This window comes from Acomys minous, assembly GCF_964271855.1.
Source record: "Acomys minous genome assembly, chromosome: 6".
Lineage (NCBI taxonomy): Eukaryota > Metazoa > Chordata > Mammalia > Rodentia > Muridae > Acomys > Acomys minous.
The window spans coordinates 109,312,466-109,328,578 of NC_140487.1; the positions used below are offsets into that span (position 1 = coordinate 109,312,466).

A 16,113-nucleotide genomic window follows, 5' to 3' on the forward strand; every position below is an offset into this window, starting at 1 on the left:
ATTACTTTTAAAAGATCCTGGCTTAAGATTTTGTTGTTTTTGTGTTATACCTGCAGGTATGTATGTATGTATGTATGTATGTATGTATGTATGTATGTATGTATGTATGTATGTATGTGCACTGCCTTGTGTGCTTGGGGTCCATGGAGGTCAAAACAGGGTGTTGGATTGTCCTTGGAGCTGGAGTTACTGTCAGCCACAACACGGGTGCTAAAAACTTAACCTGGGTCCTATGTAAAGGTACTCATAGAGCCAACCTCCCAGCCCTAGTGTATAAGTCCATGTGACTATGAGTGTAGGTGCCCAAGTCAGAGGGTTCAGATCCCATGGAGTTGGGCTGGAGGTTATGAGCCACCAAACATGGGTTGTCCTAACTGCTGAGCTGTATTTCCAGCTACAGGTAAAGCTTTTAAATAATTTGAAAATAAAAAAAGCCTCACAAAGTCTTACCAAGATTTAATGTACATTTATTCTTAACACGTGGAACATATAGTATAAAGATTTCATACTGAATAAATGATATTCATTAAGCCAAAAAAGGAAAAAAAGGAGGAATTTACATCAAGTTTTTAGCTACATTGTTGAAATACAAATATGCGGATTTTATCACTGAAAAAATCTCAATTGTGTTTCTTCATCAGGAACTTCAACTGAACCTAGGACTTTTTCACACCTCGATTAGAAAGGAAACAAAACAAAACAAAAACCCAGAAAAAAAAAAACTATAAGTTGATTGGCTGCTGAGACAGCAAGGACTTTTTACAGAGACCTGTACAGCATCGCACCAGGAGGCCGATGTCTGGCAAGAGATTAAATAGCTGTGTCTCGCTTTGTGCAGGTCACCAACTTGTTAACTCGTCATACTATAAAGGGGCAGCTGGGAAGGGGACCAAACTGTGGCGATTCAAGGGTATGTGCAATGTACAACGTCATATATATACACACGTGGCAGCGCAGCCGCTGCAGCTAAAGGTTAAAACCAGTTCTAAGAGGTGATCTCAGGGTTATTCATACAATCAAGGAGGAGAGAAAGAGGTCAGGGTGTTGTAGGTTCACACATGATACTTTGGGGGAAAAGCCTTTTTTTTTTCTCCTCAACATTTAACTAAAAACATTTTTAAAAACTACAGCTTGCTGCTGACCCAGCGTCTTCTCTCGTTCCCATGTGAGACATTATTATTACAGTATGTTTACAGTATCAGGTGTACAGTACAGTACATGAAAGGGTCTACACTCTACTGCACAGGCCTCTCCAGTGAACAGGGTCTGCTCACAACTGCGAACTTCTCGGCTCCTGCGAGATTGTGAATGGACAGCAATAAACCACACAGTTCAGCAGTCATCTTTTGTCCTTCAGGGTTTTTTTGTATTTTTTTCCTTTTTTTTTTTTTAACCATTAAAAACAGTTATGAAATGTGGCATCCCGTTGATGCAAGGACCGGGAAAGCCATTTTTTTTTCCCCAAACTCACTGTAAACAACAGTAACTTTGGTTAAAATAAAAAAGTCTTCTATGTAGGCAGAGCTTTGTCTTTTCAAATAGGGTGGGTCCTGAGGGAAGCAGGTGAGGATGAGGAACAGAAAGGTGCGAGGGAGTGGGGGTGGGGAGGAAAGAGAAACAGGAGAGACTTTCCCAAGGGAGAAGCTGGACAGCACAGGGTAAACTGGATTCTGAGGTGGTTTTGCATAAATAAAGGGCAACAGTCAGTTTCTAAGTTCTCCACACACTCACACACACACGGGGAGGGGAGGTGTCCCACGGCTGTCATGACTGGCCAATCAAAAACAGTACATCACAAATGACTTGTGAAACCAATGAGTTCATCAACGGGGATACGGAGATGTCCAACAGCCGTGACTCATACAGAGTGAACTCTGAGTGGTTCTCGTCCACCTTGGCCAGGGCAAGCAGTGCTCGGGCAGCACGCCGCATCATGTCCACACTAGTTGGTTCAAAGGGTGGGTTCTGCATGTGGAGGAGGCTGGCCTGGCTCTGCTGGAACTGTGTGGCAGCGAGGCTGTCCTCAAGGAAGCCCAGGAGGTTGCCGATGCTGCCCTTCTGCACTGCAATGGCCCGGGCTGCCAGGCTGTCCCCCTGTGCCAGATTGGCCAGCAGTACCACGGCCATCTCCCGGCACACTGGGTTCTTTCGGTCACTGAGGAAGCGCACCATGGTACTATACAACTTCTCCAGGCGGCTAAAGGGGGGTGTGGCCAGGATCAGGTCTACATTGTTGTCCTGGATGCTGAGTTTGCTGAGGGTTTCCAAGACCAATCTCTGGGGAGAAAGGACGGCATTAGGGCCTAGGGTAGAGAAGGGGTCCTGGGCTTCAGCTGATGGGCAAACCGCCCAGTGTAGGAGTCCGTCCAGGACAGGCAGGCAGATGCTCTCAGGGTACGGGGATAGGTCCAACTGCCCCGAGATGTTGGCAAGAGTGACCAGCGTGTTTTCCCGGAGCATCTCCAAGCAGTCCCACCACCACTCCACTTTGTCACAGCTCACCCCTTGGTCCTGTTCCTCCTCCTTCTCATAAGTTAGTGGCGCCTGCTTCCGTTCTGGGTGCTTATGATGCAGCAGGATCAGTTTGCCTAGGATAAGCAGCAGCCCCGGGTGTTTGGACATCTCAAAGTCGTTGCCTGGCACAAACGACAGGCTCCGGATGGTATTGGAGACACAGACACAGCGCTTAGCGAGGGAATCCTGCCAGTCCAGAAGGGTACACAGTGGAGTCTCATCTTTACTGTGGGGTTCATCCTCTAAAATCTTGATGTTCCGGTGGCTCTGTGCTGGGCTAATGCCAAATGGAAACTTGCTGCTTTCCTTGGTGGCCTCTGCACTCTTTGTTCCCTCATCAGTCAATGTGCTAGACCGGGTAGACAACATGTCATCCATAGTGGCTGTGATCCTTTTTTCTGGAAGGCCATCAGGCGGGGGGCCCTCCTGCTCCGTTGTCCCTGGTGTACCCTCTATTGTTGTAAGGTGTTTCCGAGGAGGCGTTGGGCAGGGTACATAAGGCCGGGAAGGTAGCAGCTCTATCTTGCTCTCAAAGTGGGTCTGGATATGCTCAGTGGTGTCCCCACCGCCAACCCGCCAGTGCAGCAGGCCGCTGTCAAACTCCTGCACGCGCCCCAGCTTATCTGAGCAGTCCACCACAAAGGGGTCGCTCTTCTGCACAATCCTTACTGGGAGCTTGTCAAACTTACTGACTAGCTTCTCCTCACTGTGCTCCGAGGCTGGCTTGTCCTTGCCCAAGAAGGCCATCTCCTCATCATTTTCAACCACTTCCTCCTCTTCTGCCTCCAGTTTAGGGTCTAGGAGTTCTTCTTCCTCTTCCTCGTCTGTGGGGGCTGGACTAGACACCTTGCGGAATCTCCCAGGGTCTAGTAGTGTTCTTTGTCCTGGGTCCCCCACCTCATACTCCTTTAAAATGCCAAAGATCTCAATCAGGCATCGACGGAAGTATTCCACAAGGAGCTCTAGCAACCCTGGGAGCTGAAAGGCAGAGAAAAGGAAATGAATGAGAGAAAGAATTCTGGACGAGAGAGTGTTCAAGCTCATCCCCATTTCCTCCCTTCAAGTTAAGCCATCTCCGTCTCCCTCAGGAGGCAAAGCTGTTTCCTTTCTGAAGGCTTCCCCAGCAGACTGTTCTTCACTTCTCTCATACCATTTCCTTCCCAAAGAAAGAGCACAAAGCTTTCTTTTGCCCGACAATGGTCACATAAGCCTGCCCTCAGCAGGTTACAAATCTTGAGCCACAGGTCTTGCCCACCAGTACTACCCAACGCCTTTAAACCTCTTCTTTTTGAATACATGTTCTGTTTTTCACTAGGCATTTAGTCACTTACACTGTCCCTCCTCCATGGCCCGGGCCTGTCCCCACACAGCTAGAAAAGGCCGTGCACCGCTGCAGGCGTCACTACTCTCCTCTAGCTTCCAGTTAGACTGACTTTTTTCTGAATTCTGTCACTCAGTCCATCCTCTTGATTCTCCCCGCACTCCCCACCCCCACCCCCCATGACAGGGCTTCTCTCTGTGTAGCTTGGCTGTTCTGGACTTCCTTCTTTGTAGACTAGGCTGGCTTTGAACTCACATCGATCCACTTGCCTCTGCCTCTGGGTGCTCGGATTAAAGGTGTGTGCCACTATGCCCAGCCCATCCTCTTGGTTTTTTTTTTTTTTTAAACAATATACAAATATGTGTCTTAGCAGCAATGATAAGAGTTTTCCAACATACACTATGTGCTTATAGGTACATCCACCTGACTCTTAGAACTGGAACAACCTTGGTTTTAGTCATACTGCCTTTCCCAGAAATTAGCTGTAAGAAATGATGAAAAACCCTAAATTTTGAGCCTGAGACATGGTGGCGCACGCCTTTAATCCGAGCACGCAGAAGGCAGGGGCAGGTGGATTGTTGTGAGTTAGAGGCCAGCCTGGTCTACAAAGCGAGTCCAGGACAGCCAGGGCTACACAAAGAAACCCTGTCTCTAAAAACAAACCAAAACAAAAAACAAACAAAACCCAAAATCAAACCAAAACAAAAACGCCTACGTTTTATAAAGCTGTTCCTGGTATATATAAAATAAACAAAATTTATTCTTTTATTCTCTGTGGACAGCAAAGTTAGGCAATAAACAGTCATGCTTTGGCCATCTGTGGTGAATCACAAATGTAACCCCAGTGCTTGGGAGACTGAGGCACAGTCCTGCCTTGAGTTCAAGGCCAGCCTGGGATACACAGAGAGTTCCAGACTGAGCTACAAAGTGATATCCTTTAGCAAAAACCCACAAGAGCCTGGTGTGGTGGCACATGCCTTTAATCCCAGCACTCAGGAGGCAGAGGCAGGTGGATCTCTGTGAGTTCGAGGCCAGCCTGGTCTACAAAGTAAGTCCAAGACAGCCAAGGCTACACAGAGAAACCCTGTCTCGAAAAACAAAAAACAAAAAACAAACAAACAAAAAAAGAAATCACAGTAAGTATGAGCCCATTTGCTCAGCTCTGAATGGCCTCATGCCCTGTGGTAAGGTTGACATGCTGCAGCAGCAGCAACAACAACAACAACAACAACAACAACAACAACAACAACAACATAACTGAACAAAGCAAGACCTATTAATCCAACTATGCGCCCCCCAGTCACACCAAGTTGGCACATTCAAAGAAAGATTTAAAGATGTAAGTATGAACTTAGCAGGACGGTAAGAGCCTGCACTACCCAGGAGGCTGAGGAAGGAAGATTGCTAGGGGGTGGTCTGATGCATTTTAATGCTAATTACTGCTTGCTTTCTGGGGCGGGGGAGAGGGAGAGCTGAAGTGGAGAGAGGAAGGCTGCCATGGGTTAGCTGGAGGAGCACATGGCCAGTAGTGTGGATGGAGAATCCAGCCCAGATAAAAAATATTTAAAATTATAAATGGGAGGTAGCTTGATAGAAGTTATTGGAAGCAGATGGCATGGGATTGAGGCAGGGATCCCATGCATGCTACACTATGGGAGGTAGTTTGGAGGATTGATATCTGCCCTGCCCCAGGTTAACTAAGACTATTTTAAAATATAACAAGTGTCTGTGTCTTAATTGATTACTAGCCAGGCCTACAGATAATACATGTAATTTAAAAACAACAGAAGATCACAAGTTCAAGGCTACTCATGGCTTCTCTAGCTCCCTACCTAAATATTGGTAGGAGCTGGAGGGATGGCTCAGCAGTGAAGAGCACTGGCTGTTCTCCCAGAGAACCAGGGTTAGATTCCCAGCTAACAACCATCTGTAACTCTAGCTCTAGAGTTCAACACCCACTCTTGCCTCTGTAAGCATCAGGCATACATGAGGTACACAGATACGTCACATGTCACACACAGGTTGGTCCAAAACTACCTAGATAACCAAAGACGACTTTGAGCATAGGATCTTTCTTGAACCTCCCAAGTGCTGAGATTATGTGTGTGCCACTACAGCTGATTTATGTGGTACTGGAAATCCATCTCTGGGCCATGGCCATGCTAGGGAAGCACTTCAGCATCTAAATTACAATCCCAGTCTCTAGTACTGAACTTCTTTTTAATTAAAGGGGGAAGAGGAGAAGAAAGAAACAGCGAGGGTGGCGCACACCTTTAGTCCCAGCATTTGGGAGGCAGAGGCGGGAGGATCTCTGAGTTTGAGGCCAGCCTGGTCTACAGAGAGAATAGCCAGGGCTACACACAGAAACCTTGTCTCAAAATGAATGATTCATGAATGGGAGGGAGAGGAGAAAGGAGAGAGAGAGAAGGGGGAGGGGGAGGAAGAGGAAGAGAAGAAAAAGAAGAAGGAAGGAGGAGGAGTAGAAGTAGTTGTTGTTGTTGTAGTAGTAGCAGCAGCAGCAGTTTTATAGGTAACAGGAGGCGGCAGGGGAGGAAGATTTGTGGAGCTGGCTCCCTCTCCTTACACCTTTTCCATGGTTCTTGTGACAAGTACCTTTATACACCGAGCCATCATCTTAGCAATAACAAAAAGTTTCGCCCAGTTGGCTGTAGTACCTTTAATCCCAGAACTCGGGAGCCAGAAGCAAATGGATCTCTGAGTTAGAGGAAAACCTGATCTATACAGCAAGTTCCAGGATGGCCAGGGCTATACAAAGAAACCCTGTCTCAAAATTAAAAACAAAATGAAAACTCCCACCTGAGCATGGAAGCCAGGGAGGCTAGGACAGACAGGACTGTAAGTTTTAAGGCTATCCTGGACAGGTAACCTAGTAAGACCCTGTCTCAAAAACCAAACAAACTAGACAGGCGTGGTAGCACACCTTTAATCTCAGCACTTGGGAGGAAGAGGCAGGCAGATCTCTGTTAGTTCGAGGCCAGGCTGGTCTACAAAGTGAGTTCAGGACAACCAGAGATACACACAGAGAAACCTTATCTTGAAAACCCCCAAAACAAACAAACAAACCCACCCCCAAAACCAAATTCCTTTTGAGTTCAGTTCTACAACTCATGTGCATTGTCACTGCCCCTAACGCCCTGGACCTGTGCCCAGGGTCAAGTGTTGCACAGTGTAAGCACAGAAGCTTTCCAGCCAAGTGACAGGTGTGTTAGCTTGGGAGGAGGGCTTAGTGTTATCTACTATCAGGAATATCCCAGGCCTTCCCCAGTTGCCCAGAAACCTGTACTCACCTGACTGAGGCTGAAGGTCATAATGCTGTTGTCATCATATAGCAGGATGTTAATGGTGTCTAGCGCCCACGTGCTCTCTGCCAGGAGCCCAGACTTGAGGGACATCATTACCCGCCATGCCTCCGGGGTTCCTGAAATAGACCTCTGTGTTGTCCATCCACTAAACCCCAGCTGGCTGGAGGCACCCCAGGGCTGTCCCCTTAGTCAGGCTACTCTGCATTCAGTGCTTCTAAGCTGTCTAGGACACCAGTATATGGCAAAGCCTTAAAGAAAAACCTGACATCAGAATATGAAAATCCATATTCTTTGGCTTTATTTTAATAAACACCGTACCAGATTTAACAACATCCAAGACACTAGGTTGGAGAGAACTAGCTGAAGGATGGAAAGGGGCAGATAGAGCCAGCAAACCAGGGAGGCCTCCTTACCAATGTCTTTCATTGTGAGCCGCCTCCTCTGCTTCAACACAGGCTGTGTGGCTTCAACAGAGCCAGGTGGGAAGGTAATATCCCGCCGAATCATAGGGGGCTGCACAGGAGTAGGTGCTATGTGCGAAGCAGGTACCGGTGGTCCCGCCTTCTGCATTTTCATCCCAGAGTGCAGGAATGGAGATTTGCTAGGAGAAGTACGGTTCTCCATGGGCCGAGGGAGGGGAGCGGGGCTGGATACCTGAGGAATGTGATTCTGCATGCTTGGTGGGGGCTGATAGTTAGACGGAGGGGGTCTCGTCATGGGAGGAACAGGTGCTGAAGGGCCATAAGGAGGCTGGCGTGTGCCGTGGGAAGGCCATGGGCCTTCATGGTTGGCCCTCTGATCTGTGTGGAGCATCTCCTCTGTTCGGTTCACACCATGAAACGCAGGACCCTGGGGGGCAGAGCCTGAGCTCTGCCTGTTGGCATAATTGTAGGTCATGTCATTTCGCCCCTGCCACATGGTGCCTTGCTGAGCAACCTCAGCTGATGCCTGTATGGGGCCGCCCATCATTTGTGGTGGCATGTTCTGCTGGGCATTGGAACCAGGAGGTGCAGAGACTCGGTCTCGGCCAAACTGGAATGGAAATTGGTTCTGGGGGCCGCCTGCTGTTCGGCGCTCATTAGCAGCAGTGGCAGTAGCAGGATAGGCATTGCTGTACTGGTTGTACACATCTTGCTGAGGGGAAGGCTGAGCAGCTTGTTGCTGGCTGGCAGACTGGGACTGGGCTGCAGGCAACTGCTGCTGTTGAGGCTGCCCTTGCCCAGTGCTATATGGCACACTGTACATCTCCCCTTCATGCCGTTTGGCAGGAGGGCCATATGTGCCATCCATCGGCCTCTTATAATTCTAAGGCAGAGAAAGCAGAGGGTAAATTAATACTGTACACTGATTCACACAAAAGTCACTAGTGCCGCAGATGGCTCCCACTCACTAGACACTAGCTCCTTTTTCTTTTGCCTCTCTGAAAGATGGGACACAGATGCCAAGAAAACAAAGGAAACGCCTTTGCAAATTATCTTTTGAAGCTGTTTCTGAGAGTAACCTCTATTTCTTCTTCTTCAAGTAGACAAATATATAAAACACCAAAAGTCAAAATAAAATGTTCTAGCCCTTCTACAGAAAAGAGAGTCTGTACAAGGAAGACAGTGAGACCTGACTCTCTACAACTGCCTAGCTGGGTAAGCGGAATACTAACACAGTAGCCGAAGTGAATGACACAGATCTGGCTGCCTCCTGCTGTCACTGTGCTCCCAGGGGGTTACCTCCCTTACCTGCTGCTGCTGCTGCTGCTGCTGTTGCTGCTGCTGCTGATACACTGTGGCCTGCTGGCTGGGGAAGGGGCTGCTGGAAGAGGTGCCTTGGCTGGAGAACTGATTGCCATAGGAATCGTGTCTGCAAAAGACAAAGTGGGTCAGGGTGGAGAGTCAGAAAACCTGAGCAACAACGCAAAGAGACCAGGAATTACTTACCGTTGCTGCTGCTGTTGCTGCTGCTGCTGCTGTTGTTGCTGCTGCTGCTGCTGTGGGGGGTAGCGGCTAGGAGAATACATCCCCGAGTCTGGGGTGGAAGGCATGAGATTTGGCTGTGGGGCTCCAGTGCCCATATTTCCTTCAGGCCCAATTCCAGGCTCCGTCCTCACTCTGTCATAAGGACTTCCGTAGGCATAGTGCTGTCGTGGTCCCATAGCCACATTTCCCAGCCCAGGGCCAGCAGCACGGCTGTAAGGGTCACCCATCCCGCCGTTGGGGCCCTGCCCTGAGGACATGAAGGGATCACTTCCTGGAGCTGAGTGCAGAGAGGAAAGCAATGAGAAAACTGGCAGGCTGGCAGGCTAGGTAAGCTAAGTACTGCCTGCCCCATAGTTTCTGGCTCTTTCCAGAGCAGGGTTTGTTTCTGTTGCTTTCCTGACAGGCTTCACAGAGAAACACAAAGACCCAAGAGTGGCTAGGTGGCTAACGAGGTAGCTCTGTGGGATGACGCCTGCTCACATGTAAGATTCCCTAGTTTTAACCCCTAGCATCACACCAGGAAGGAAAGAGAGGCACAAAGAAGCATCCCAGTAACACTGCCTAGTCACTCACGGTCCTGTCTCCACAAGCACAAGCCAACACCACCCAGCACTTGCCTTTCCTCATGCTGCCGTAAGGATCCTTATTTGGCTCATAGGACATGCGCCCCATCATGTCAGAGGTATTCATACTGGGCTGGTACCCAGGGTTTGGAGTCATGGAATTCCGCTTCTGGAATGTGGGGTCACTTCCATCAGGAAAGGCATCCTGGATTCCGACTGAGTTGCTCCTGCTCCAAAGTGAGGAAAACTAATGAAACCTCCAATAGATCAATTTCTCACCTAAGCCTCGAGACACAGGAAGTTGTGAGTGGGTGAGTGGGTGAGTAGTGGCATGAACTGCCCCTGGGTGACACAAGTCTTACCCCTAGAGACCCTCAGAGTTCTGTTCCTGACCATGGCCTTACCTCATGCCTGCTAAGGGGGGAATCTGACTATGTGGTGTGGATGCTGGCGTTGGTGGCTTCAGGTCCCCTCCTTCTGCCATAGAGCTGCTGGTTGACTGCGGAGTCTGTGGCCCCTGCATAGATCCTGATCCCGCTGTGGACAGAGCAGAGTGAGCAGCTCACTTCACAGTCAAAATATTTGCTGCTCACAAAACCATGAATGTTCTAGAATCTGGGGGTACGAATGTGTACGAGTCTGTCTGTTTCTTTTCAGACAGGTCTCACATTGTGTAGCCCAGGCTGGCTGGAAAAGTGATCTTTATGCTCAGCCTCCAGAGTGCTGGGGTTAACACTGTGTCTGCCTTCCCAGGATATCTCTGTAAGGGATTTTCCCAAGGACACTGAGTGGACTTCAGCAGACTTCTCATAGTTGGTGATCTAAAATGCCATGCCATAAAGAGAGGAATGGGCTTTGTCATTAATGTAGGCATGTCTTGATATTAACAATGGCCATGAAAGGTGAGACAGGCACAAGTCTGTTACAATAAATAAACACACACACACACAGCCCCCGACTTTAATGCTTTACGGTGGCTGCATACATGCTTTTGAAGAGATGAGGTGGCCATTAATTTCACCATGCCAGGTCATTTAAGTCATGGGCAGCTTCCTGACTGCCTTGCTTTACTTCTACAAAGAACTTGTCATGTATATAACTTGTCATAATGGTGGTAGAGCAAAAACTCATAATTAGAGGCCCTAAAATACAGGGTACAAGAAGGGTTAGATGCAAGATGTTTCTATTAATCACCCAGCACATGTCATCCTAGGGTTCCAATGCTCCTCTGAAGAGAGGAGCACAGAACTCCCAGTAATCAATGTTTCCACTGGTTCCTAGCAGTGTATATCCTGCCACCGAGGCCTCCCCAGGTGATGTGGCACTCCTTACACCCTCAGAGGTCAGCAACAGGGCACAGCTGTTTATAGCTACCTCCTAGGGCCCTGGCCTCTCCCGACCCCGACCCCCAGCTCCTCTGAGAAAGACCTGTAAGCAGAGCTCCTGTCATCAAAAAGTTCCATTCACATTCCCTCCCTAACCTCTCTTCCCATTCATTAGCATCTTAGCTCTCTAGGGAATTTAAGGCTCTAGTCTGAGCTGCATTCTAAGGCGCTGACATCAGCAGGCCAAAGCTCCCAGATGGCCCAGCCTCGCTGCTATTTGTCAGTTTTCTCTCACTCCTCTGGTGTCCCTCCCACTCACTAGTTTACAAACATTTGGCAAGATGCCAGGTGTACAACAGGAAAATTAGAAAGTTAAAACTTAAGGCTGCTGCGCAGCACCTCCCAAGGGAGTCGCCACTGCTGCTCTTTAGTCTGCCAACCTGCCAAGCCACGTGGACAGGGAAAAACACACATCCCTGGCATCTGCTCTGCTCCCTGGAGGGAGGGAGGCACTGCTACCTAAAGAGCTGTGCATTAAGCCTCAGTGGGGTGCTCACCCATTCTTACCAGGAGAGGGAGGCTGGATCTTGGGCTGGGACTTCTTAGAATCAGCAGCTGCAAAGATGTCTGGGGGAGGGTCTTCTCCCCGCTCAATCTTGCACTCAAAGGCATAGAGACACTGGATGTACTGCTTTTTCAGGGAGCTGGCCGCGCTGCTTGATGTACCCACATTGAGGTTGGTTGCAAGTTCCCGCCATTTTTTGTTCTTGTTGACCTGTAAGACCACCAGAAGACGAGCTCACAAGTGCTGCAAGAAAGGCACAGTTCGAAGTAACTCCAAGTACCAGCGCCTAATCACAACAGGGCCACTGGCACAATACTGAAACAGAATTCAGCATCTGGTCTTTATGCTCCAGCCCTTACCCTCTGCCTGACTGTCTTGGTCAAGCCAAGCATTTTTATAGGACTCTCCTTTTTCTGTGTGAGGCTGACACAGTTCTGCCTCCTTTCTTTAGACCACTTCCCAAACGTTCCTTCTAATCAGCACTGTGCTGGCTGGCCAGGCTTCCACAGTACATTCTTAAACATGACGGCCAGCATCTCCCTCTAGTGCTGAGAACATTGGCACTCAAATCCTCATCCACAGGGAAGATCTCTGGGCTGACACCTGTGACCTGGAAGCTGCAAATCCATGGGCTTCAGGGAGCAGAGAAAGAACTGAAGGGAGGTGACCTGGTCCTTGGTGGCGATGGCCAGAGGAACACCCGTTGTCTTTAAAGTTAGGAGGGTCTTGTGTAACTCTGTACTTTCTCTCTCATGCCCACAGCATCTGGCCCAATCTACAGGGACGGCTTGTTCACTAAGCTGCCAGAGAAGCTCAGAGCTCACTCTTGCCTTTCTCAAAACCTTCACTTATAAATGAATTCTCATTGTCTTTAAAATACAATTACTTAACAGCAACTAAAAGATTTCCTTTTTGCTGAGTGGTGGTGGCACACGCCTTTAATCCCAGCCTCGGGTGGCAGAGGCGGGTGGATTTCTGTGAGTTCAAGGCCAGCCTGGTCTACAAATTGTGTCCCGGACAGCCAAGACTACACAGAGAAACCCTGTCTCAAAAAAAATAAAAAATAAAAAAATAAAAATAAAAATAAAAAATAACAAAAAGATTTCTTTTTCAAACTGGGAAACTAGGTTAGGCTTGGAGCTTCCTTTTATACCTCACCTTATGTTCAGTGAGTTCAGAGGTGGCAAAGTCACTAAGCAACCAACTGCCCTTTCTCACATGTAGTAAAAGACTCAATGAGAATGAGAAGTAGAAACGCGCCGGTCACCTCGGTGGCCGCACATGGCTTTGCTTCCCACGCCAGTTATGTGGCAGTTTGCACGTGCCCTGCTGTTTTGTTTCCCTTTGTGGGGGAGGGTAATGAACCTTGAGGAGAAGGAATTCATAACTGCCTGGCAGCTGGCTGCATTCCAACCACTTTCTTTTCTGCTGGTGACAGCTGTTTTCCTTTTCTGATTTAGGTTCGGAGTAAGTCTCACCCTGTCAGGCTCTCCTACCCCCACCCAAGAGTTTCTTTTCTTTTCCTTTGGTTTTTCAAGACAGGGTTTCTCTGTGTAGCTCTGGCTGTCCTAGACTACCTTTGTAGATCAGGCTGGCTTCGAACCTGCCTCTGCATCCCAGGATTAAAGATGCGTGAGACCATACCCAGCCACACCCAAAAGTTTCTGGACAGGACAATAAAGGAAACACCATAGAAGAAAGTCTATAAGGCAAAGTGAGCTATCACTAGTTAGCCTCTGGCTGAATGCAAACAAAACTGTAAAGTATATGACAAGGGCATTCCAGTAACAATTAGTCCATCCTCTCAAGTCCCAGTATAAAATAACTAGATTTTTACCATTCTACTTCCTCCATAGCTACTCTTTTGTTTTGGTTCTTTTTTTTTTGTTGTTTCTGGAGACAAGGTTTCTCTGTGTAGCCTTGGATTAAAGGTGTGCGCCACCACGCCTGGCTCCATAGCTACTCTTAATAAGAAGTTTCTGGGGCTGGAGAGATAGCTCAGTGGTTAAGAGTACTGACTGTTCTTCCAGAGGTCCTGAGTTCAAGTCCCAGCAACCACATGGTGGCTCACAACCATCTATAATGAGCTCTGATGCCCTCTTCTGGCCTGCAGGTATAAATGCAGATAGAGCACTGTATACATAAAAGAAATAAATACTGGTGGTGGCACACACCTTTAATCCCAGCACTTGGGAGGCAGAGGCAGGTGGGTCACTGTTAGTTCGAGACCAGCCTGGTCTACCATTATCTTCCCTGAAATGCTCCTTGAACTAAAAGAGTGGATGATCTGGCTGCAACACCATCTCAGAGATCAAGGGACTCAGTGGGACTGACTCTTGGTGAAGCTCTACATTCATGACTTCCAATATCTGACAGCACAGAAGGTTACACATGGTCCCTGTTTTGGCATCAAGAAAATAAAGCCCATATGCTTTACAGACCTTGGTTATGGCCGCATGTTTTAAGTGTCTCAGAGTCCAGCCCCTGTGAGATGCATGACAGCATGAGAAGCCAGTTGTCTGGCACTTACCTGAGTCAGTCCACCTATCTCCTTCACAGACACATAGAGGCGGTAGAGGTCCAGAGGCTTCCGACCCACGGCAGGCAGATTTGTCATGCCCATGGCCTTCTCCTCTGTGAAGGCCAGGTACCGGTCCACCCACATCTTCCTCTCGGGCTCCCCACCCAGCTCATACAGCTTGGTGATCTTCTCGTTGGTGGTAGTAGAAGAGCTGGATTTCTGGAGGGTGCATCAAAATCAGAGATCAGCGAAACCAAAACCTACGGCTACTGGGTGCCAAAGGTCCCTTACCTACAGCTACCGTTGTGCCAAAGCTCCCTTCCTCTCTGCCTACTCCCTCCATTTGCGAGAAGCAGCCTCCTAGAGCCTGCACTGCTCATAAAACTTTCCTGCTTTGGTCTCTCAGAGATACTATCTTACACTGATTTTTTAATGTGTATTTGACAGTAAAGGTGTAAAGCCCATTGGGAAGCTCCTTAGCTTCAGAACGGTTGCTCTAACTGGACGGAAGTTCACTGAGACATATAGGTTGGGGGTTTCTCTGTGTAGCCTTGGCTGTCCTTGGATTCACTTTGTAGATCAGGCTGGCCTTAAACTCACAGCAATCCACTTGCCTTTGCCTCCTGAATGCTGGGGTTAAAGGCGTACGCCACCACACCCAGCTCTAGTGATTGTTTTTATTTAAAAGTTTGTTGTTGCTTTCCGATCCACCATCTGCGGTGGAGCCTCTGCCAAGATGCAGATTTTTGTGAAGACCCTTACGGGGAAGACCATCACGCTCGAGGTTGAACCCTCAGATACTATAGAAAAACGTAAAGGCCAAGATCCAGGATAAGGAAGGAATTCCTCCTGATCAGCAGAGGTTGATCTTTGCTGGTAAGCAGCTGGAAGATGGCCACACTTTGTCAGACTACAACATTCAAAAGGAGTCCACCCTTCATCTTGTGTTGAGACTTCGTGGTGGTGCTAAGAAAAGGAAGAAGTCTTACACCACTCCCAAGAAAAATAAGCATAAGAGGAAGAAGGTGAAGTTGGCTGTGCTGAAATACTATAAGGTGGATGAAAATGGCAAAATTAGCCGACTTCGTCGAGAGTGTCCTTCTGATGAATGTGGTGTTGGAGTGTTCATGGCTAGCCACTTTGACAGACATTACTGTGGCAAGTGTTGTCTGACTTACTGCTTCAACAAACCAGAAGACAAGTAGTTGTGTATGAGTTAGTAAAAAGAAGGAACTGATTTAAAAAAAAAAAGTTTGTTGTTGTTTGTTTGCTTGTTTTTTCTACCTGAGATACAGTTTCTCTAACAGTCTTGGCTGCCTGGACTCACCTTGTAGAGCAGGCGGGCCTCAAACTCAGCGATCTGCCTGCCTTTGCCTCTCTAATACTGGGATTAAAGGCATACCCCACCAACACTGGGCACTGGTTTTTAATATTAAAATTTAAAAATTGTTTCATGGAAATAGCTGGTTTTTCTATGGGTATGCCTGTGCACTACAAGTGTCTGGTGCTTCTAAGACCTGAAGACAGTGGGTTGATCTCCTGGAGTTGGAGTTAACAGTTTGAGTCGCCTTGCGGGTGTTGGAATTGGACATAGGTTCTCTCGAACAGCAGCCAGTGCTCCTAATCACAGAGGCATTTTCCAACCCCTTAATTAAGTTTTTGCTTTTGTTCTTTTGAGCCTGGGTTTCTCTGGGGTAGCCCTGGCTGTGCTTAACTCAGAGATCTTCCTGTGCTGCCTTCTGAGTGATGGGACTAGGTATGCACCACCTCCCATGCTTACCCTAGCTCCTTTATTCCTTTTCTTAAATAATCAGTTTATTTTATTATCATTGTTATAATAAATGTACATTAAAAAACAAAACAAAACAATAACAAAACTGATTAGTCAGGTGTGGTGATGCACACCTATATTCTCAGCACTCAAAAGGTAGAGGCAAGTGGATCTCTGTGAACAGCCTGGTCTAAAAAGCAAGCCCAGGACAGCCAAAGGCCACATAGAGAAACCCTGCCTCAA

General features: G+C 48.1%; 1 protein-coding gene and 1 pseudogene across 4 annotated transcripts in view; one reads left to right on the forward strand and one right to left on the reverse strand.

Annotated features, from left to right (window-relative positions):
• Positions 1 to 446: 446 nt before the first annotated feature.
• Positions 447 to 16,113, reverse strand: part of ARID1A (AT-rich interaction domain 1A) — a 75,927-nt gene continuing 60,260 nt past the window's right edge. The window contains exons 11-20 of one of the 3 annotated variants that reach the window (XM_084785242.1): positions 14,109 to 14,318; positions 11,581 to 11,788; positions 10,093 to 10,225; positions 9,743 to 9,918; positions 9,087 to 9,402; positions 8,889 to 9,009; positions 7,813 to 8,463; positions 7,572 to 7,671; positions 7,144 to 7,274; positions 447 to 3,492 (exon numbers count right to left, since the gene is read on the reverse strand). In XM_084785242.1, coding sequence (XP_084641368.1) covers positions 1,765 to 3,492; positions 7,144 to 7,274; positions 7,572 to 7,671; positions 7,813 to 8,463; positions 8,889 to 9,009; positions 9,087 to 9,402; positions 9,743 to 9,918; positions 10,093 to 10,225; positions 11,581 to 11,788; positions 14,109 to 14,318 — 3,774 coding nt within the window. In that variant the 3' untranslated portion in view covers positions 447 to 1,764. Of the gene's footprint in view, positions 3,493 to 7,143; positions 7,275 to 7,571; positions 8,464 to 8,888; positions 9,010 to 9,086; positions 9,403 to 9,742; positions 9,919 to 10,092; positions 10,226 to 11,580; positions 11,789 to 14,108; positions 14,319 to 16,113 lie in introns of all 3 variants that reach the window. The other 2 variants (XM_084785240.1, XM_084785241.1) reach the window with 2 other exon arrangements.
• Positions 14,821 to 15,350, forward strand: LOC311599414 (ubiquitin-ribosomal protein eS31 fusion protein-like; annotated as a pseudogene). Its single transcript has one exon. The product of its transcript is annotated as a ubiquitin-ribosomal protein eS31 fusion protein-like (transcript).